General features: G+C 43.1%; 1 protein-coding gene across 2 annotated transcripts in view; it reads left to right on the top strand.

The window, feature by feature from the left end:
• LIG1 (DNA ligase 1) overlaps nt 1-23975 on the top strand; it is a 313956-nt gene that overhangs the window by 246911 nt on the left and 43070 nt on the right. For both annotated transcript variants that reach the window (XM_073657816.1, XM_073657817.1), the window contains 5 exons: nt 16027-16171; nt 16255-16337; nt 17495-17647; nt 19131-19184; nt 21859-22002. In XM_073657816.1, coding sequence (XP_073513917.1) covers nt 16027-16171; nt 16255-16337; nt 17495-17647; nt 19131-19184; nt 21859-22002 — 579 coding nt within the window. The remainder of the gene's footprint in view (nt 1-16026; nt 16172-16254; nt 16338-17494; nt 17648-19130; nt 19185-21858; nt 22003-23975) is intronic.

Below are 23975 nucleotides of genomic sequence, written 5' to 3'. Positions count from 1 at the left end.
GGCCCCCAGAGAGGCGGAACGAACAGGCAAGGAGCGTGTTCAGACAGGACAGACCAGACGCAGGAGCGGGTCTAGGAAATCGGCCACTAGAAGGCGGAACGAACAGGCAAGGAGCGTGTTCAGACAGGACAGACCAGACACAGGAGCGGGTCTAGGAAATCGGCCACTAGAAGGCGAGAGGAACAGGCTAGGAGCGTGTTCAGACAGGACAGACAAGAGAACACAGAAAGGAGTCAGTTCAGACACGGGAGCTGATACCGCAAAGCAGGAGACATACAGGACTCAGTTCAGACACGGGAGCTGATACCGCAAAGCAGGAGACATACAGGACACAGTTCAGACATGGGAGCTGATACCGCAAAGCAGGAGACATACAGGACTCAGTTCAGACACGGGAACTGATACAAAAAGCAGGAGACATACAGGACACAGTTCAGACACGGGAACTGATACAAAAAGCAGGAGACAAGAGACGGGACCTGGCACCTTCAGAGTGCAAGCACACACTGAAGGAAACACTATGCTCAGGCAGGGATAGAAGGGAGCTGCTGAGCTATATACCAAGTGACAGACAGCAATAGGCTGAGGACGCACAAGGGGTGTGACCCACAGCAGGTACAAAAGGCAGGAAGTGATCGGGCGCCGCCCTTAAGCAGCAGAAACAGACACAAACAGACAGCATGGAGGGAAGCCAGAGAGACATTCTGGACAGGAGATCAAGTGCGCCCTCTTGCACAGTGGGAGATGGACCACCATGCAAGGACGCCGCCAGGTATGTTACAGACGCATTTTCCAAAATAATATCACCTCAGTGTTCTTTACAAACTGAAATGATGCCAGAAAATTAAGTTGGCTCCAAAATCCACAAGGTGCTTCTAAATTTCTAACACCTCTTGTTTGTCAAGTAGCACAACTAAGATCTCATATGGGATACTTAGAAGAATTGCAAAGGAAGTTCCCTGGTTTTATTTCACGATAATACGGCTTTGGACTGTTGTGAAATCCTTCTCTGCATACCAGGATCCCATAACCCAGAAGTTCGGACACAACTTTTCTAGAAAGTAGGGCCCTTTAGCCTGCCATTTAAAGACACTTGATGACTTTACTAAATAACACTAATGCACAAGTCAGTGGCTGCACATTGTTACAATAATAATGGCAGCCACAGACTGGCGATGAGCACTCTATAAGGATTTGACCTGGAGATGTAGTGAGCATTTTTAACCCATTTGTGCTTTATCACCTACAAATATGACACATAATCAAAATATACTAAAATACATAGTTTATTAATTACATATTAAAATAACAATAGTATAAAATAACAAGGGAAAGAATGCCTCAAGGTGCATATCAACAATATAAATATCCAAATACATTAAATTTGTGTGTCAAACATGATTCAATTAGAAAGCAAATGGCACAAATTCATGAGATGGCTTCATCTAAATACACCTGTGCACATAAACAATCAATATAGTAATGTATTAGAATGGATACACATATAAGGTAAATGGATAGGTAATAAAGTGCTTAGTGCTAGCTCCAGAGAAATCAGTCAGATGAGATTCAGAGACATTGAGTAAGACACAACATATAAGCGAGATGTATATACATAGAAATAAGAGGATACTGACCCCACAATGCCTGCATGTACCCGACGAATATTTCGCCATATGCTTTGACGAGGGTGGCATCCCCTCCCCCAGGAGATCAAAGAATGACCTCTGGGCCTGCTTAGTGTGATAGCCTGTTCTAACATGCCTCGTCTCAGTGTAACGCTGCCAGGTCTAATACCCAGCAATCAGAATATACTCCACGTTCCAAATTATAAGTATAATGTTAAAATTATCAGCCATGGGGAGTACAAATCAAATTCTATTGGACAAACCTCCCAATAACAGGATTTTTTTCAAAACTAAAAAAAAAATCATCAAAGTACAGTTTTCCAAATTATGACGCACAACAGAGTTTCCACATATTTTAAAGGCTGTAAGGAGCTGAAAATGGTCATTTGTTGAATTTGAAGCATTAATAGGTCACATTTACTTAAATCGAAAGCATTTTCAATTCAAAACATCTTAACAGGCCAAGTTACATGTAACATAGGACCCCTTTTTTGATAACACCTTCACAATTCTTGTATCATGTGAGTTTTTGGATAGTTTATGCTTGAATTTTTTGCGGGATGTCAGAATCTCCCAGAGCTGCTGCTTTGCTGTGAGCTGCCTCCTACCCTCATAGAGCTTTTGCTTTAGGATACTCCAAAGGTTCTTAATAGGGTTGTGGTCAGGGGAGGATGGTGGCCACACCATGAGTTTCTCCTTTTATGCCCAGCAGCCCGTACCTCGGAGGTATTCTTTTCAGCATGAGATGGTGCATTGTCATGCATGAAGATTATTTTGCTACATATGGCCCAGTTATTTTTGTACCATGGAAAGCGATCAGTCAGAAATTCTATATACATTGCTGAGGTCATTTTTGCTCATTCAGGGACCCTGTAGGGGGCCTCCCAGCTCTCTCCTGATTATTCCGGCCAAAAACATGACTGCCACCTCCTTGCTGACATTGCAGCCTTGTTGGGATGTGGTGGCCATCAACCAACCACCCAAGGTTGCATGGCAAAACTAGTCTTCATGTATGTCTGGGCCCACTGCAGCAATTTCTGCTTATGAGTACTGTTTAGGAGTGGCCATTTAGTAGGTTCATGCATAACTGCAAATCTCTGAAAGATCCTACACCTTGAGGTTCACGGGACTCCAGAGGCACCAGCAGCTTCAGATACCTGTTTGCTGGATTGCAATAGTATTTTAGCAGCTGCCTTTATCTGCACGAACCTGTCTGTGCTCTGTATTAGCCACAAATCTCTTAAAAGTACGATGATCACCCCTACGTTTTCCTGAAATACCTAATGTTTTCATACCTTGTCGAAGGCATTGCACTATTTGATGCTTTTTGGCAGCAGAGAGAGAATTTTTTTTTCCCATATTGCTTGAAACCTGTGGCTGTTTAATTATGTGGAACGTCCTTGTTAAGCCATTCTCCTTTAATTGAACTCACCTGGCAAACTGAATCACTGAAAACGATCTCAAACAGGTTGTGAATAATGTTGAGCGATACCTTCCGATATCAGGAAATATCGTATCGGATTGGATCGGGCCGATACCCAAAAAGTATCGGATATCGCCGATTCCGATACCGGAAACCAATGCAAGTCAATGGGACACAAATATCGGAATGAAAATAAACCCTTTCTTTCCTTGTAGGTTAATTCTACATGAAGTAAAACAACTAAGAATAATGTAGAATGACATGAAAAGCCGGCAATTCATCAGCGGCATACACCGGTACCTGACAATTTACAACAGAAAGAATAGAGCTTCACACATAGATTAGATAGAAACATGTCAGTCACATATATATGAAGTACAGTGACAGTGTTGCTTACAGAACTTGTCATTTAGTGTAAAGGATTTATTAAAAAAAATAATAGTGTTTTCATGCACCGTCTCTTTAAGAAAGCCGGCCGGCAATTCAGCATCTGTACCCGACAATTTAGAATAGAAGGAATAGAGAATCACACATAGATTAGATAGATAGAAACATGTCAGTCACATATATATGAAGTACAGTGACAGTGTTGATTACTGTACTTGTCATTTAGTGTTAAAATAAAGGATTTATTTAAAAAAAAATTGGCGTGGGGTTCCCCTTAATTTTAGGCTCTAGCGGAGGTTAAGCAGACAGCTGGGGCAAATGTTTGAAGCCTTGTAAGGGGGTAATACCCACGGAGCTTCACAGGCTACTAATATCAGCCCCCAGCTGAATACCTAGCCTTTACTAGCTATTAAAATGGGGGAACCCCCCCAAAAAAATAACGTGGGGTCCCCCCTAATTTAATAGCTAGCACAGGCTAGGCAGACAGCTGGGGGCTGATATTAATAGCCCAGGAAGGGTGCCATGAATATTGGCCCCCTCCCAGGCTAGAAACACCAGCCGTCAGCCGCCCCAGAAATGGCGCATCCATAGGATGCGCCAATTCTGGCACTTAGCCTCGCTCTTCCACGCTGCCCTGGTGCGGTGGCAGGGGGTAATAGGGTTGGGGTTGATGTCAGCTTATAATGCCAGCTGACATCAAGCCCAGGTTAGTAATGGAGAGGCGTCTATAAGACACCCCCATTACTAACCCCATAGTCAAAGTTAAAAGAAAACACAAACACCCAGAGTAAAGTCCTTTAATTGAAATAAAGACACAATTCTTTATTGTTATAAATTAAACCATACTTACCATCACGCCCATTCCAGCTGAAGCCAACGATCTCCTGCAATAAAAGAAAAATAATAAAGCAACCTCATCCTTACCTTTCGATGGTTCCCAGGACAGCTCCAGCTCTGCTACATCGAGATGACAGGCTGGACCGCAGCAGAAAGCTGCCATCCAGCCTGTCATCCCGCAGACACTGAGAAGCGCAGGCATGCTTGCGCTCCTCAGTGTCTCTCTGTGACGTCATCCAGATGAGCCGAGTTCATGTCCAATGAACTCAGCTCACCTCATGCACGTCACTGACAGCGTGGGAAAATTCTCCTGCACTCAGCGCTTCAGCGTGAGAATTCTCCCACGCTGTCAGTGACATACATGAGGTGAGGTCATGTCCAATGAACTCAGCTCACCTCATGCACGTCACTGACAGCGTGGGAAAATTCTCACGCTGAAGTGCTGAGTGCAGGAGAATTTTCCCACGCTGTCAGTGACATACATGAGGTGAGCTGAGTTCATTGGACATGACCTCGGCTCATCTGGATGCCGTCACAGCCAGACACTGAGGAGTGGAAGTATGCCTGCGCTTCTCAGTGTCTGCGGGATGACAGGATGGATGGCAGCGTTCTGCTGCGGTCCAGCCTGTCATCTCGATGTAGCAGAGCTGAAGCTGTCGTGGGAGCCATGGAAAGGTAAGGATGATGTTGCTTTATTATTTTACTTTTATTGCAGGAGATCGTTGGCTTCAGCTGGAATGGGCGTGGTGGTAAGTATGGTTTAATTTAGAACAATAAAGAATTGTGTGTTTATTTCAATTAAAGGACTTTTTTCTGGGTGTTTGTGTTTTTTTTAAATACTTTACTAGAAATTCATGGCAGTCATGTCTAATATTGGCGTGACCCCATGAATTTCGGGCTTAGGGCCAGCTGATAATGCCAAGCTGGCCTTAACCCCTTTATTACCCAGTGAGCCACCGCACCAGGGCCCTGGATGAGTTGGGTACAGCGCCAGAAGATGGCGCTTCTATGAACGCGCCATTTTCCGGGGCGGCTGCGGACTGCAATTTGCAGCGGGTGGGGCCCAGAAAGCTTGGGTCTCCCTGCGCTGCAGATTCCAGCCCCCAGCTGCCTAGTTGTACCTGGCTGGACACAAAAATAGGGCGAAGCGCCACACATTTTTTTTTTTAATTATTTCATGAAATTCATGGAATAATTAAGAAAAAAAGGGCTTCCCTATATTGTTGTGTCCGGCTAGGTACAAATAGGCAGCTGGTGGTTGGGGGCAGCCCGTTCCTGCCTGCTGTACCTGGCTGGACACAAATATAGGGCGAAGCCCCACATAATTTTTTTTTAATTATTTCATGAATTTCCTGAAATAATTAAAAAAAAATTGACGTGGGGCTTCACACTATATTTGTGTCCAGCCAGGTACAGCAGGCAGGAACGGGCTGCCCCCAACCACCAGCTGCCTATTTGTACCTAGCCGGACACAGCAATATAGGGAAGCCCTTTTTTTCTTAATTATTCCATGAATTTCGTGAAATAATTAAAAAAAAAAAAACGTGGAGCTTCTCCCTATTTTTGTGTCCAGCCAGGTACAACTAGGCAGCTGGGGGATGGAATCTGCAGCGCAGGGAGGCCCAAGCTTTCTGCCCCCCCCCGCTGAAAATTGCAGTCCGCGGCCGCCCCGGAAAATGGCGCGTTCATAGAAGCTGGATGCTGTACCTGGCTGGCATACAAAAATATGGCGAAGCCCACGTCAAAAGTTTTGGGAAAAATTTATTAAAAAATAAATAATAATTTAGGGACTGCATCTTTATTAAGTCCTCAAATGTCATTTAGTGTTAAAATAAAGGATTTATTTAAAAAAAAAATGGCGTGGGATCCCCCATAATTTTAGTCTCTAGCGGAGGTTAAGCAGACGGCTGGGGCAGATGTTTGAAGCCTTGGAAGGGGGTAAAACCCACGGAGCTTCCCAGGCTACTAATATCAGCCCCCAGCTGAATACCTAGCCTTTACTAGCTATTAAAATGGGGGACCCCCCCAAAAAAAATGACGTGGGGTCCCCCCTATTTTAATAGCTAGCAAAGGCTAGGCAGACAGCTGGGGGCTGATATTAATAGCTCAGGAAGGGTGCCATGAATATTGGCCCCCTCCCAGGCTAGAAACACCAGCCGTCAGCCGCCCCAGAAATGGCGCATCCATAGGATGCGCCAATTCTGGCACTTAGCCTCGCTCTTCCACGCTGCCCTGGTGCGGTGGCAGGGGGTAATAGTGGTGGGGTTCATGTCAGCGCCAGCTGCCATGAAGCCCAGGTTAGTAATGATGGCCGTCTATATGACACCCCCATTACTAACCTACAAAGTGTTAAAAAGAAAAAACACACTACACCCAGAAAAAAATAATTTATTTGAAATAAAACACCATTTTATTTAATTCTTAGTTTACTAAAAATAATAGTTACCTGTCCACGTTCCTGCGCTGATCTCCCATGCACAGCTGTCACATCTGGAGATGGTGACAGCTGTGCATGGCTGCTGTAAGCTCACGCTGCCGGGAACACGTCCGCTCTCGGCATCGGGAGCCACTGACTGAGGTCACCGGAGTGCATTCAGGCAGCGCAGCTCCGGAGACCTCCTTTACGGCAGTGCTGTACCGTGGGAATTTCTCACGATACAGCAGTGCCGTAAAGGAGCTAACCGGAGCAGCGCTGCCTGAACTCCGGTGAACCCTTACGGCCCCGTCATTCTAGCGGCGGCAGCGGTTCAGAGCGGTCACATTCTATGTGGCTGCTCTGAACTGGAGATCATCGTGGGACACTCGTGGACTGCTACGGAGGGGTAAGGATAAGGTTGTGGTTTATTATTTTATATTTTATTACAGGAGATCGATGGCTTCGGGGAATTAGGTGTCTAGGTGAGTATAGGTGTAGTTTTTTATTTTTTACTTTATTTTAGGTGGCGATCGGCGGGGACAGGTAATGTATGAACTAATTTCTTTTAGGTAACCACTGGCCACCAATGACATGTATTTAAAATTTATTGGGGACACAGTAGGGCAATTTAAATAGCAGGATCAGGCTGATGGGAACTACTGCTCCCATCGAGCTGATCCTGCTGGCACGAGTGGACGGGGGACAGACATAGGCCGATGGGAGTAGTAGTGTCACATCGGCCTATGTCTGCCTGCACGCACACACACCCCGCACACACACCCCGCACACACACACACACACCCCGCACACACACACACCACGCACACACACCCCGCACACACTAATCATGACGGGTCTGGGAGGAGTGGCTGACCTGTGCGGCCGTTGGAAAGTTCATGTGAGTTCATGCAGTCAAGCATGAACTCACATGAACCCTCTGAGGGCACCGCGGCTACTTCAAATGAACAGCTGATCGGCATCACCTGATACCTCAGCTGTTCATTTGAAATAACCGGCGGGAAAGCGCAGCACAGAACTGGAAAGCCGGCGGTGAAGTCTTTTCACTGCCGGCTTCCCCGCCCGGGTCCTTCGCTCCTTGGTGCTGCGCTCCCCGCCCGGTCCTAATTTACGATTGGGATTGGAGGTGGCGAGGGGAGCGGAGGATCGGGGTGGGAGGCTGCGGGGAAGCAGTATGGGGCTGCGTGATTGTTTAAAAGCCGGCGGCTTTTTACCGCGCGCCGGCTTTTAAACAATCAGGAGAATTCTCCCACGCTGGGATGGCATTCTGATGACAAGCTGGATCGCAGCTGAGCGCTGCCATCCAGCTTGTCATCCTTCACAGACACTGCAGAGCGCAGGCATTATGGGAACTTCCGATTCCGGTATTCGATATTATAAAAGTATCGGAATTCCGATACAGTGAATATCGGCCGATACCCGATATTTCAGTATCGGAATGCTCAACACTAGTTGTGAACAAAACAAAAATTACATCTTTTTAACTCTTAAATCCAATTTACATAATAATGTGGAATGCAGTGTAGAGTGTTCAAGTCCCATAGAGGTACGAAGTAAAAAAAAAAAATATGTAGAAACCCCAAACCCCCTACAAAATAAAGAACATCAAAATCACAAAATGTTTTGCCAGTTATGACGACACAGCATTTATTCTAAATTATGCCAGATGCATATTTAGTAGGCCTAGGGACATAGGCCATGGTTATATGAGCCTGAACGTTGACTCTTGAGTTGGTTTGTTGCAGCATATTGTGTTACTGTCCTTGAATGACAGGGACGCAGGGTCATTCAACAATCGACGTTTGCTAATATGTGGATTACCCATTTTATAAGTCCTTGCAAGTTGTTGACCTGAAAGCAGGGAAGGACAAACTGTGCAGATTGATTTAATAATCGAACAATGCAATAAGAGTTGACCTCATCCCACCTTTCCCAGACCTGTGGATGATGTCCTGGAGGACAGACGTGAGTATAAAAAGGGACCTTTATCCTTCTGCAAAGAGATTTTATAGAATAGCAGCAAGGCACCTTGACTCCAACCAGAGTAATACAGATTTGATCCATTGCCCATCACTGAGCCCATGGAGACCTGTGGAGCAGCCAGGTTGGGACAATCGGTTCACCTGGCTACCTACCTCAATGAACTGTCAGCTTCCTAAGCTTGCCGCTACCTCTGCTGTGAGTGCCTGCCAAAAGCAGGGTGTCACTGGTTTGGGTAGTTGACCCTGGAAGCCCTTTAGTCGCAGCTGAGCTAATCCCAGTGAGCCAGCGGAAGGGTGAGACTCTAATTTGCACCATCTTGTATATTTACTGGCACTGTACTATGTATTATTGTCTGTTGGTGGTTCAATAAAGTGTTGCCACACTGTTTTACCCCCATCCTGTGTTGTCTGAATAGTATTCTGCCCACGGGAAAGGAGAGCAGCGTTCAGTGGGATGAGCCCTGGTCCATGCAGACTTTCTAATGACAGCTGGACCAGCGGATGAGAGCACCCACTGACCCTCATGTCTCCACATTAATAAATACAATTTTGATGTAAAAACAAAAGTAAATAAACTACACATTTTGTATAGTTGGAACAACCAGATCTTTAATACAGTCACACTATTTAACAACTATAGTGAACACTGTAAAAATTATAATAATCACGACAAAAAGCATTTTTTTTCTTTACGTTCCACTGCCCAAATTGTTGAATAAAACTCGATCAATAACTTTTATGTAAATAAAGAGTAGTGCTGGAAATTTCATCTTGTCCTGCAAAAACAAGCCCTCACTTATCTCTATCAGCAGAAAAAGTTATATTTGTCAGACTATGGCAATGTATAAACGTGTTTTTTTTTCCTATAAGGCTGTGTGCCCACGATCCAGAGCTTCTGGGTTTGACGCTGCGGACTTATGCAGCGTCAAACCCACAGCTGCCAGATGTTACAGCATAGTGGATGAGATTTCTTGAAATCCCATGTCCACTATGCGTTTTGCAGCACACCTGCGGAAACTGACATGCGGTGCATCTTTGCAGAGCGCAGCATGTCAATTTCTCCAGCAGGTCTGCATGCGGGCTCTCCTCATAGACCTAACCTCTATGAGGAAAGTCTGCATGTGGGAAATAAAAAATGTCCGCCGCTCACTTGCATAGATAAGCGGAAGTCGCTGACTGCTCTTCCGCAGCTTGTGGGCCGCAGGCCCGGACGCTTCGTTGGCACATATCCTAAGAGTGCGTTCCCATGTCCAGGATTTGCTGCGGTTTTGACACTGCGTATTTATGCAGCATCAAAAATGCAGCGGGCAGATATTGCAGCATAGTGGATTGGTTTCTTGAAAATCCATGTCCACTGTGCATCTATGTGCACCTTCGGAAACTGATATGCAGTGCGGCTTTCAGATCTGCTGCATTTAAATTTCTCTTGTCAGTACGCATGTGGATTTTCCCCAAAGACTTGCATTAATGAGGAAAATCCGCAAGTGTAAAAAAAAATAAAAATGCGTGTCCGCTAATTTGCAGAATAGGTGCGAAAATGGTGCAGATATTCTACAGCGTCAAAACCGCAGCAAATCCTGAACGTGGGAACTTACCCTGAAATTGTTCTTGTTGTTCAAAAGCAGTAAAACCATAAGAAAACCAAAATAAATCTGGCATCATAACAAGGAAGTCACTGGACAATCTCATCAATTCGAGGAACAATTCACAGGGACAAAGACATGGCTCGTACGTAGTCTGGTCTTTTCTGTCGTAAAATGGATGTGAAACCTGGACAGTAAAGAAACAAGACAAGAAGAATCGAAGCCTTCAAAATGTGGTGTTGGAGCAGTATGTTATCAATACCATGGATACCAAGAAGAACAAACAAATCTATTTTAGAACAAATCAAGTCAGACATGTCACTCGAAGCAAGGATCACCAAGCTACGACTTGCCTACTTTGGACACCTTATACGAAGAAAGCAATCACTGGAGAAGGACATCATGGTCAAAAGAATAGACGAATAAGGCGAAGAGGAAGACCAGCAACCCGATGGCTTGATACAATCAAGATAAAGGTGGAGAAGACCCTGGTGAACCTATCTAGGATTGCACAAGGTCGGTCCTCTTACAAAGCGTTCATTTATCAGGTCGCCATGGCTCGAGATTGAGCCGAAGGTTCTTTAATAATAATAATAATAATAATAATTCATAATCATCATCATACTGACCCAAAAAAGAAAGCCGTTATTTTACCGCACAGTGAATGGTGTAAAAAATATTCCTGAATCGTTATTTCTGTGTTCATTCTGCCTCCCAAATATTGTAACAGAAGGATATTAAAAAATACTATATACCCCCAAAATGGTACCAACAAAAACTTCAAATCATTCGGAAAAAAAGAAGCCCTCATACAGCTCTGTCGGCAGAGTAATAGAAAAATTATAACTCTGAAAATAAGGAAATGCAAAAAAATTTAAAACGAAAAAATTGTGTAAAAGTAGCAAAGCATAAAAACCTATATAAATCTAGCATTACCGTAACCATACTGACCTCTCTATCACTTATAACACTTATCACTTATGACTGGCATAAAAAATTCTGCTATTGATTTGTTCATTCTGCCTCACAAAAATTGATAAGTCTCTGCTCACATTTATTCTGTGCTCTCTCTGTGCATTATAGCGAGATTTATGCCTAAGGAAATGAGCATACAATGTCCTTTTTTTTTTTTTTTTTTTTTAAATGGCTTCGTACCCATCTCCCACACCCCCGACTTTAGCCAGGTGAAGACACTGGAGTATCTTCTCCTGAAGCGTCTTTTCGATCATTTGTTTTATGCAATTTTTGCCGGCGTTCATTTTTTTGACACTTGGGTATAAACTATTGAACAGCTTCTACCTGAAAGCCTCCTGAAAATAGGTCTATTCACTTCTAATTGTTTCATGTCTATGGAAACCTGAAGTGGTTAAAAGAGGCTAAAAGGATTGAATGTATGCATAGCAAGTGGTATTTATTTTGCAGTGCCAATGTTCATTCTTTTGACTTAAGCGCTTTTTTGGGCAGGTTCCTGATTTGACCCACCTAAAAGATGATGTGCGCAAACCATTAATCGCCAGAAAAAACAGAATTCAGAACAACCCCCCCTAACAGAACCATTCAGTATAATGAGGCAGATGAAGTCCCTTTTTATACGCTATCTGGCCTGTTTACCAGCAATGTCCCATCTTTTTAGGCATGCGGAAGAATTCAGTCGACCAGTTTTATGCACCTCTAAAAAGACAAACCGCCATTTAGTCCAGAGTCAGTGTCTTTGCCTGTCTCATTACAGTAATTTTTTCCGTTGTGGATTCTCTCTCAATCACATATTTCTCAGATTTAGGCAGAACCCCAACTTAAGTGCTCACCACAGAGCACAGGATACGGGTATGAACCTAGCTCTTAAAATTGACCAAATCTTATGTACACAAAATTGTATCAATAAAATCTTCAACTCCTTCCACAAAAACAAGTACCCACTCAGATCTGTCTACGGATGAGAGCTATATTTATGAATGTGACATACTGAAGCGCAGGTTTAAACATAGAGGTTATTCAAATGCACATATTTGCAGAGCCCGTAATATAGCCTTTCACAAAACACAGACATCTTTACTGGAGAATAACACGGTATGTAAGAGAAATAAACAACAAGTTACTTTCTCCACAGCTTATAGTACAGACTATCAGGCTATCACAGATCTAATTCGGAAATATGCTTGTATATTACATCAGGACAAAGCACTTCAGAGCATCCTTAAGGAAGGAATTAATTTTGTTGCTAAAAAATCCCCCAATATAGGAAATTTATTATCTCCAAGTTTTCTGTCCGCCAAAAGCCCAAGGTCAGACGCATGGCTTCATATTAATGGATCCTATAAATGTGGAGGCACAAAGTGTAATATTTGCAAATTTATGTTTAAGACCCAGACATTTACTGACAGTGCAGGCAAAATATATAATATTAAGCACTTTATTAATTGCTCTAGTACATATGTCATTTATCAAGCACTGTGCACATCTTGCAAAAAAATTTATGTGGGTTGCACCAGCCGCATGCTCAAAAGACGCATCGCAGAGCATGTTACTGGAGCGACTCCGAATCCTCTGATTTTCGCTGTGATCTTTCCACGCTTAAGGTTATTGGTATAGACAAGGTGCAAAGACAAATACCTGGAGGAGATAGAGGTAAGCTTCTCCTAGCCAGAGAAGCCTCATGGATTCTTAAACTTAACTCTCGCATTCCCAATGGTCTCAATTTTCGCAATGGTTTAATGTACATTTTTTGATACTTTTTTTCTAATGATATACTTAATTTGCCAGCATACCATGCACATAAGTTTAATTTATGTATATTACTGAGCAATTATCCTCAGGAGGATTTTCATTCACTAATGAACTTCCTGTTCTTTGTTGTCTCCACCCTATTTTCTCTTTTGTTTTCAGTCCATATGTATATATATGTCTTTTATCTATAGTAATGTAACCTATGATTAAGAACCCTTGTTTGGTTCGAAACGCGTAAGGTCTGCCTTACATATGGCGCTTTTTTAATGGAACTAATAAAATGGACGTTTTAACTTTACATTTCTTGTGATGGATACGGAGAAGGTGCTGGAGTTTTTCTAAACTACTTCCTACTTTAAATCCTAATGTTATAAAATGTCACACAAAAGATTGGTACATCAAATGAGAGTAATTGGATTGGAAGAAAATATGTGTAACTGGGTTAACTGGATCCGTAATGGGAAACAAATGGTGGTTATTAACAGAACACACTTGGATTGGGTCACAGTTAACAGTGTGGTACCACAGGGATAAGTATCGGGCCCTCTTTTTTTTTTAACATCATTAGTGACCTTGTAAAGGCATACTGGATAGAGTTAATTTTTGCAGATGATACTAAACTGTAGCGTAATCGGCACAGAGGAGGATAATTTATAATTGCTGAGGGATTTATGTGGAAACTTGGGCTGAGAAAAGGAAACTCAAGTTTATTGTAGATAAATATAAAATCAGCACTTGGGCAGAGGAAATAAAATGTATAATTATGTGCTAAATTGTAAAACACTGGGTAAAATTCACTGAAAAAGACTTGGGCTTATGGTGGATGGTAAACTAAATTTCAGTGATCAATGCCAAGCAGCTGCTGCCAAGGCAAAAAAAAATGGGATGCATTAAAAGAGGCATAGATGCTCATTACGAGAACATAGATTTGCCTCTGTACAAGTCACTAGTGCGGCCACACTTAGAAAACTGTACAATTTTGGACTCCAGTGTATAAGAAGGACATAACTGAACTGAGCATGTGCAGAGAAGAGCAACCAAGATTAAGGGAATGAGTGGACTGTTATACTAGGACAGGTTTTTTAAACTTGGGTTTATTCAGTTTGGAAAAATAAAGGCTTAGTGGCGATCTTATTATAATGTACAAATATATGAAGAAGACAGTACAGAGATCTTTCCAATTATCTTTTTACACTTATGCCTGCGATAGAGACGAGTGGGGCATCCACTGTCTAGAGCAGGAGTGAGGAACCTTTTTTCTGCCAAGGGCCATTTGCGTATTTCCACCATCCTTCAGGGGCTGCACAAAATTATCAACTTGAAAATTAACCGGCTACATTTGTTCAATTAACTCACCCCTAATGTGATGGTTGGAGCTGCTTCTCTTTGGTGCGTCGTGTGATGTTAGGTGATCATGTTGCTCTTCACAGTTGCTTTTCCAGATTTGCATTGGTCTGGAGCACAGTCAACTTTGTGATTTTAAGTTTTGTAAAGAACTCGCAGCAGTAAGTTGTACCAAACACAGATGTATATTACACTGCAGTTCTTCTCACGTGGGAAATTGATCATTGCTCACATTAAATATATAGAACTCAAGCAGTGGGAGGTCTGCAGCATACATCACATAAGAGATACCGAGACTGCTGGGGCTGCAGCGTATACATCACATAGACGCTGGAGCATAAAAATTGTATAGAAGTTGTGGCTGAAGCATATATATCACATAGGCTACACGGGGGCTGAAGCATATACATCACATAGGCTACACGGGGGCTGAAGCATATACATCACAAAGTCGACACGGGGGCTGGAGCATATACATCACAATGGAGACTCTGGGGCAGAAGTACATACTTCACATAGGAAACACTCGGGCTGAAACATGTACATCACATAGGAGACACTGGGGCTAGAGCATGTACAGACCAAAAGTTTGGACACACCTTCTCATTTAGAGATTTTTCTGTATTTTCATGACTATGAAAATTGTACATTCACATTGAAGGCATCAAAACTATGAATTAACACATCTGGAATTATATACTTAACAAAAAAGTGTGAAACAACTGAAAATATGTCTTATATTCTAGGTTCTTCAAAGTAGCCACCTTTTGCTTTGATGACTGCTTTGCACACTCTTGGCATTCTCTTGATGTGTGACTTTGTGTGACTGCAGATATATGAATACCGCAGCGCACAGACTGTGTGTTGCGGGGATTCCCCAGTTTCTGAGCTGGGACTGGAGGGGTATGTACGCGTCATACATACTCCCATTGAGAGCCCACTTGTATAGAGCAAGGCCGCGCCCTGACTAATGACATGGCCGTCCAGCGGGCGTGGTCGACTAGAGGGCACGGCCTCACTCCATACAACTGTATGAAGCGAGGCCGGCCCCACTAGTAGAGCTCTGGCTGGGAGTATGTATAGCGCATACATACGGCTCAGAAACCAGCGAATCCCCACAATGTGTGCGCTGGGGGGATTCATGAGTCTACAGTCACACAGAGTGTCTGCAGACTTATTGATTTAGACTAGACAAACCCTTTAATATAGTTCTGCTGTCTGAACTCCGATTTATTGAGCTGCATCTTTGAGATTTCATTGAGGTTCCACGGATCTAGGCTACATTTCAAACAACAGTGGGTGGGGGAGAAGGGGAATTGATAAATGAGAATGCCAGAAAGTCCCAGTATATTTTTAAAGGGGTATTCTCAAATTGTCTCTTGAGCAGCTCACAACCCTGAAGTTTCCTTACTTGGTTTCTGGTTTCTTGTATGTTAGGAGTTGACCTCTTTCCTGGAATGTAAGTACTGTGCATTCTCGGCCAGTGTCTGGGCAGGGTATGGTGTCCAAGCTCTATGGAAACCAGCTGTACATTATGAATTATGAAACCTCTCATTGCTGGAGAATAACAGCAAATAGAAGAAGGAAGTCAATTTGAAACTTGCTTATTTTCATGCTATTATTAATGCAATTTAATAACTTAATGTATCACTTAAAGGGGTATTGTCATTTTTTTTCTTTTCAGTCTTTAGTTAGAGAGCCATTTTCTAAGCGAAGGAAACTACTGAGAGAATCCTTTACTGAACTAGAAGGACAATTCATGTTTGCTACATATATGGATACGTCAAACACAGATGAAATTTCTGAGTTTCTTGATCAGTCTATAAAAGGTATTTAAGTAGTATAAATGTTTCCTCTGCTACATGTAAATACTTTTATATAGCTAATTGGTAGTTCTTTTTGTTTCATGTAGATTCTTGTGAAGGCTTGATGGTAAAAACGCTGGAACAAAATGCCACATATGAAATTGCCAAACGCTCTCATAATTGGTTAAAGGTGGGTTTTACAACATGTTTGGACTTTGTTTTATTTTTAGGTTGAGACTGACATAGAAACATAGTAGCGTAGGTTGAATAAAGACCTAGGTCCATCCAATTCAACCTTTCTCCCCCAATTGTGCTCCCTACACTAACACTACACTAACTTCCTGGGCCTAGGCCTCACAAATGTATTAATACCCTTTTTATTATTGCTGCACTATTACAATTAAAAATGAACCTGTTTATGATTTTTTTTTTAGTTAGTTTTATCTTTTGTATTACTCTTGTGATTCTAATAATGGTATTACTAAAATCCCTATGCCTAAATCTATTGATCCAGTAGAAGGCAAAAACCCCAGGACACATTCAGCAAATTTGCATCACGGGGAAAAATTCCTTCTTGACCCCGAGAAAAGGTGATCAGTAAGCGAGACTAGTAATGAGCGGATCGATCCACAAAGGAACAACTTCAAGTGGAATTTCCTCAAATACGCACTTCTACACGAATTAGAACACTTCGGTTCAATACGCGAAGAGCACAAAAAAAAGCCTGCCGTCATTTCACACACTGCTGAAAACTGAGGCCGTGCAGGCTTCCCCATAATGCTTTGCAGTAATTACATCACATGGTCTAGCCTGGCCAATCAGGGAGGCTGTCACAGCCAATATAAAAGATGAGGGTCAGCCAAGTGGTTGCCTTTTGAGGATTTTACAGTCTAAGACTAGGTGGGACAATGTATACCTTTTACATAGGCAAATAGCGTCACGCGAATAGAGCAACTTTTCTAAGGTTCAGTATACATTGCATCTGTGCATACTGTCAGGGTGGATACTGAGACATTGGTCCACCACCAAATGGTATATGCTTCTTTGCAGTGTCCCGCTGTTTAGGAATGTATAGTCTTCTGCGTTTTTCTTTACTGTTATAGAACGGTTTGCAGGCTAGATGGAGTGTGACAAAACACACTTTTAGCCTCCGTCTGGTAAATGGTCACCTATGACTATATTACATTATACACCTGGAAAAGCTTTGACGTATACTGTGGCTAGGAGCTCAGCTGTAGTGTGCACCATTAAAGAGGACACTTATCAGCTATTAGACTTATTTTTCTGTTTTAGGCGGTAATAGATGGTAATTAGTGCTCATATTTTATTTCAACATTTATTTTTTAGTTGAAGAAAGATTATTTAGAAGGTTTAGGGGACACTCTGGATCTAGTGGTAATTGGTGGTTATCTGGGAAAAGGAAAGCGAACTGGCATATATGGAGGATTTCTACTTGCATCATATGATGAAGAAAGTGAGGAATATCAGACCATCTGCAAGGTTTGTCTGAAATATTATAGACTGATGTGGTCAAATTGAAACCAACAAATAAAATGTTTTCTATGGCTGTGTTCACAATTGTGTTATGATTCCCCTTTTTACAGAATAATAATGGATACATCCAATAGTACCTATCCACTTGTGTGTGGCTGCACTTTTATTTAAAGGGGACCTGTCACCAGGTCAATTGTCTAGTTTTTGCTGTTATTTTATTCCGTTGCTCCCCGCTGCTCAGGGTTTTTTTTCTTTTAAATCTATATGATGTGATTCCAGGGATATGGGCCCTTATATTTAGTGCTTATCTTTATGGTTGAATTTGTTGGACGGGCGTATTTTTTTTTCATCCATAAAACTATGTAACTTTAAAATGGAGCATTGCTCTCAGGATTATCTGTTGCTGTGTATTTATGCGGCTCTGCATTAATAATCTGTGCGCACCTTATCCTTGATAAAGACTATAAGAATCCGCAATAAATAAAAAGGCCCATATCTCTGGAACTGTATAGCGGATTTATAAAAGTAAAACCTGGAATATTCAGGGGAGCAACCAAACTAAAAGTGAAAACTGTCCACTTTTGACTTGGTAACAGATTCCCTTTAAGAAAACCATGGGAAGCCATACACTATTTATTTTCCTAAATGTAAATGATTACAAAAAATGTCTGTGACTTTCCATAATGCCAGCCTAAATGATACAACTCTCTAGCATATGTCAGATCTGGACTTCCAGGTGTAGGATCCCGGCATGCTGTGCAGGATCCCACAACCGACCACCGCAAACTGCTGACAGAGCACAACATCTCACATGTTATTGACATCGATAAGCGATCATTAGTTTAACCATACTTTACAATATGCTCATTTAAGTCCCTTTTAAAGACAAGAAAAGTGTAAAAAAAAATGGTTTACGTTTAAGAAGCGAATTAGTTAAGAGTCTCAGAAAATGGTAACACGCAGCCTTTTTTTAAACAAAAGTCTGAATATTCTAGAACCAGTAAAAATATATGAAAAAGCATCATACTGTCCTGCAGAATCATGTCGCTAGGTCATATTTACCGCACTTTGAGAGGCATAAAAAACAAATTAAAAAAATACAATGGAGGAGTTGGGCTTTTTTCACCATTTCACTCCACTTTAGTTCTGTTTTCCAGTACTTTATATGGTAAAGTGAATAGTATAATTCAAAATTACAACTCACTCTGCAAGAAAACGTCCTCATACGACTGTTTAATCGAAAAATACAGGAGTTATGGCTCTTGGAAAAGGGGAGAAGAGATAATCGAAAGTGCAAAAATGAGTCCTATGGGAAGGGGTTAAACACATCATGCAGACAGACACCAGTGGTCAGAAAATGGGGGGGGGGTATCTATTACACACAGCTCATATTGACCAGCTCGTCCTCAGCTCTTGAATAGCTGCATGTAAACAGATGTATTTTTTCTCTATTATTTTGTTACTTTTTTAAAACTTTTGTTTTTTCCAGATTGGAACAGGCTTTACAGATGAAGACTTAGAAAAGCATCACAGTTTTCTAAAGGTAACGGTTTCTGTGTAGTCTGATAATATACTATTTTTACTATTTTGCATGCATAATCATCCTATATGCAAATTGTCTCTTCAGAGAAAGAAAGAGGAGTTGAACTCTAGTGCCACCTATTAGATGTAGCAATCCTAAGAGTCAATATCGGCTCTTTAACAAGCCTTGCAACATGACTTGGGATAAAAGCCAAACCAGAATCTCAATTTGCAGACATGGTATTTCAGGGTATTGTCAGATATTATATATGTATGTCTGTATGTATACGTATATATACACACCACACACACACTATAATTAATATTTCCCAGAGGAGCATGCATGGCGTACAAGTCTCCTCACTCTGACATGCCAGGCTTAATTTGTCACTTTCCACAAGGAGAAACGTTACCCCTTAGCACTCTATAGCACACAACTTTTAAGGGTACACAAAGTATGAAAAATTGAGGAACATAAATACCTGAACCAATGAAGTAAGGGAGCATTTGTATGTTGTGGAGTCTATATAAAAGCAGATGATGCGACCAAGCATATGTGTATGGGGACAGAAGAGATGGCTTTTGTCCGAACACTCTGTCTACAGGTATCCAATCTATAGGACTACCTTCAAGAGGTTGGCCACTCTGTCCAGTTAGGGCCGCTTTCCTCACACACTGTCCGGCACTTCTGTCCATATGATGGCTGCTGGAGGAGGAGCAGTGACCAGACCTGTCCATCAGTCTCCTCCAATAGAAAAGCAGCTTTCCCATGTGAGGTGTTTTTATATTGGATGGGGCTGATGGACAGGTCTGGTCACTGCTCCTCCACCAGCAGCCATTGTATGGACAGGTCTGGTCACTGCTCCTCCACCAGCAGCCATTGTATGGACAGGTCTGGTCACTGCTCCTCCACCAGCAGCCATTGTATAGACAGGTCTGGTCACTGCTCCTCCACCAGCAGCCATTGTATGGACAGGTCTGGTCACTGCTCCTCCACCAGCAGCCATTGTATGGACAGGTCTGGTCACTGCTCCTCCACCAGCAGCCATTGTATGGACAGGTCTGGTCACTGCTCCTCCACCAGCTGCCATTGTATGGACAGGTCTAGTCACTGCTCCTCCACCAGCAGCCATTGTATAGACAGGTCTGGTCACTGCTCCTCCACCAGCAGCCATTGTATGGACAGGTCTGGTCACTCCTCCTCCACCAGCAGCCATTGTATGGACAGGTCTGGTCACTGCTCCTCCACCAGCAGCCATTGTATGGACAGGTCTGGTCACTGCTCCTCCACCAGCAGCCATTGTATGGACAGGTCTGGTCACTTCTCCTCCACCAGCAGCCATTGTATGGACAGGTCTGGTCACTGCTCCTCCACCAGCAGCCATTGTATGGACAGGTCTGGTCACTGCTCCTGCACCAGAAGCCATTGTATGGACAGGTCTGGTCACTTCTCCTCCACCAGCAGCCATTGTATGGACAGGTCTGGTCACTGCTCCTCCACCAGCAGCCATTGTATGGACAGGTCTGGTCACTGCTCCCCCACCAGCAGCCATTGTATGGACAGGTCTGGTCACTGCTCCTCCACCAGCAGCCATTGTATGGACAGGTCTGGTCACTGCTCCTCCACCGGCAGCCATTGTATGGACAGGTCTGGTCACTGCTCCTCCACCGGCAGCCATTGTATGGACAGGTCTGGTCACTGCTCCTCCACCGGCAGCCATTGTATGGACAGGTCTGGTCACTGCTCCTCCACCGGCAGCCATTGTATGGACAGGTCTGGTCACTGCTCCTCCACCGGCAGCCATTGTATGGACAGGTCTGGTCACTGCTCCTCCACCGGCAGCCATTGTATGGACAGGTCTGGTCACTGCTCCTCCACCAGCAGCCATTGTATGGACAGGTCTGGTCACTGCTCCTCCACCAGCAGCCATTGTATGGACAGGTCTGGTCACTGCTCCTCCACCAGCAGCCATTGTATGGACAGGTCTGGTCACTTCTCCTCCACCAGCAGCCATTGTATGGACAGGTCTGGTCACTGCTCCTCCACCAGCAGCCATTGTATGGACAGGTCTGGTCACTGCTCCTGCACCAGAAGCCATTGTATGGACAGGTCTGGTCACTTCTCCTCCACCAGCAGCCATTGTATGGACAGGTCTGGTCACTGCTCCTGCACCAGCAGCCATTGTATGGACAGAATGACCACATGAATTACACTATGAATTTCCACATGTAAAAGCTGAGTGACGCTGATGATGTCTCATTTACACATATCTTCTGGTATGTTTAGACGTGTCATCATAGGCACCACTTGTCATCCAAGGTGGAAATCAGCAGCGCCAGACAAACCCGTAAAGCTTATATAGTTAACATTTGACAGACTTTTAAACAGCATCTGGCAAATCTGAGTACCAGGGAGCCTTATTGTCAGATTTCTGGTTGCCATACATGCACTTTCTACAACTAATGGTACTGTCTGGTGGTACATCCCAAGAAACTTCTACAAGGACACTTGACGTGTAGAGAGCACTAAGAATGGCCATGCGGCGAACAAGCCAAGTTAATTCTGTGACTACAGAAATGTCTTCACACTTGTAATTATTTAAGCATGATGATAAGGTAACTAAGTGTTATATCAAGTCTACGCTTTACCAAAACCCATTCCTGAATTGTTTTATACTTTCTATTATTCTTTCTAGGATCATGTTATTGACAGTCCAAGAAGTTACTACCGCTGGGACACTGCTGCAGTGCCAGACCATTGGTTTGAAACTGTTCAAGTCTGGGAAGTAAAATGTGCAGATCTTTCTGTTTCTCCTGTTCATAAGGCTGCAATTGGACTGGTAAGTGTTTAGGCATCACTAATAACACTGCATATGTAAGGGACATTGCCACCTCAACGATAAGGCATTCTTAGGCTGTGTGCCCTCGATGCAGAAATACTCCGGATTTTTCCTGAGCGTTTCTGCATCTCCCTGGCAGAAAAAACGCATGCGGATTGTACATGCGGATTGTACATGCGGATTGTACATGCGGATTGTACATGCGTTTTTCCTGCCAGGGACAAGCGGAAGTGAAGCGTTCTTCACATGCATTTCTGCATGCAGGTTGACAAGAACTTTCCAAGAGATTTTAGCATCACTTGGAAAGTGCTTGACAACTTGGTCACACTATATAAATCCATGCAACCGGCATGGATTTATATAGTGTGACCGAAAGAATGGTAAAAAATAAATATACTTACCTTCTGATGGCCCCCAGTGTCCTTGTCTCTGCTTGCCGGCTGCTCGCGGTAGATTTAAGTACCTGCCGACGTCAGCGGTCACGTGACCCCTCACATGACTAAATGACGTCACCGCAGGTCCTTTAGTCTACCGTGAGCTGCCGGCAAGCCAAGACGAGCACACCAGGGGCCATCAGATGGTAAGTATAATATTTATTTTTTATTTTATTATTTTTTTTTTTTACAGGTTCTATGGTACCCGGGTCCGGAGGAGAGTCTCCTCTTCTCCAAACCTGGGTACCATCCGCACATTAAAACGCATGGAATCCGCATGTACAGATCCAGTGATGCGTAATCCATGCGATCTAATGCAAGTCAATGGCGGCGAAAATGCCGCGCTTCCGCAAAATAATTGGTAGTGCTGCGGATTTTTCCCCAATGATAATCCACAGCGAAATTTCCGCAGCAAGTGCACAGCACATGCGGATTATCATTGGGGAACATGGCAGACCTTCTACCAAGCGTTTTTTAAACGTTTCTGCAGCTGAATTGCTTAAAAAACTCAGTGGGCACAGAGCCTTAGAAGAAATCAGAACAGAGCAGGTAGGCAGATGAGTAGAAAAAAAATAAGGAGTTAAGAACATGATTGAGGGCGGCAGCTCTGTAGCTAACGCCGTTAGAGATGTGTCCTGACTACTAATGACCGTATGTCAGCCTGGATCACCGCTTCAGAGATTCTTATCTGCAAAACGAGGATGGAATTGCAACTTAAAACAATGGCGAAACAGATTTTTTTTTTTACCATTTTATCACAGTTGGATTTTTTTGCCGTGTCTCAATACATTTTTATGGTAAAATGAATATTGACATCAAAACTACTAACTAAATAACAAGAAAAAAACAAGCCCAAGAAGGCGCCGGGAAAGGCGCCTCCGCATTAGATCCCTGCTTTTCACTTGAACACAGATGGCAGGGAAATAACAGGTGAAGCGCGCAGGCACAGGATCCGGACATGGGAACAGCACGTCACAGGACACTGTGATGTGCAGGGGAGGGGAGAAATATTTTAATTAAGCAAGTAGGAGGCATTTCTTCCCGTCCCCTGGAAAGGAACACCGCGTAACCCACAAGTAATAAAAGCAATGACTGCTAACATGGGACATACAGGTAAGTATAGATTCACATTTCTATCATCTGTAATACCATACCATATCACCATATTAGCGGTGTGATAAATACCAGGGGGTGACAGATTCCCTTGAAATACATTGGGGGCATTTTATATAGTAGTGGACAACCTCTTTAAGAGTGTCCTTAACTGTGTAAGGGCATCCTGACTGCATTGTGATAATTTGTGATTGTTATTTTTTTTGTTATATCTGTGGACCTTATGGGAAACTTTGTGGCCTTGTCTGGTGTTTCCTTTAGGCTGAGTTCACACGATGCGTTTTTAATGTGTTTCCGCTTAGTTTTTGCAGTTGCGTAAACGCCGCGGAAACGCATTAAAAACGCATGGTAGAAGGGCAGCAATGTTCCCCAATTGAAATCCGCATGTGCTGTGCCCATGATGCGGATTTTTCCGCAGCGTAAACG

Source organism: Phyllobates terribilis, unplaced genomic scaffold (genome assembly GCF_046119375.1).
Source record: "Phyllobates terribilis strain yellow unplaced genomic scaffold, ASM4611937v1 Scaffold_12__6_contigs__length_324123572, whole genome shotgun sequence".
NCBI lineage: Eukaryota > Metazoa > Chordata > Amphibia > Anura > Dendrobatidae > Phyllobates > Phyllobates terribilis.
This window is presented reverse-complemented; position numbering and strand designations above follow the sequence as displayed.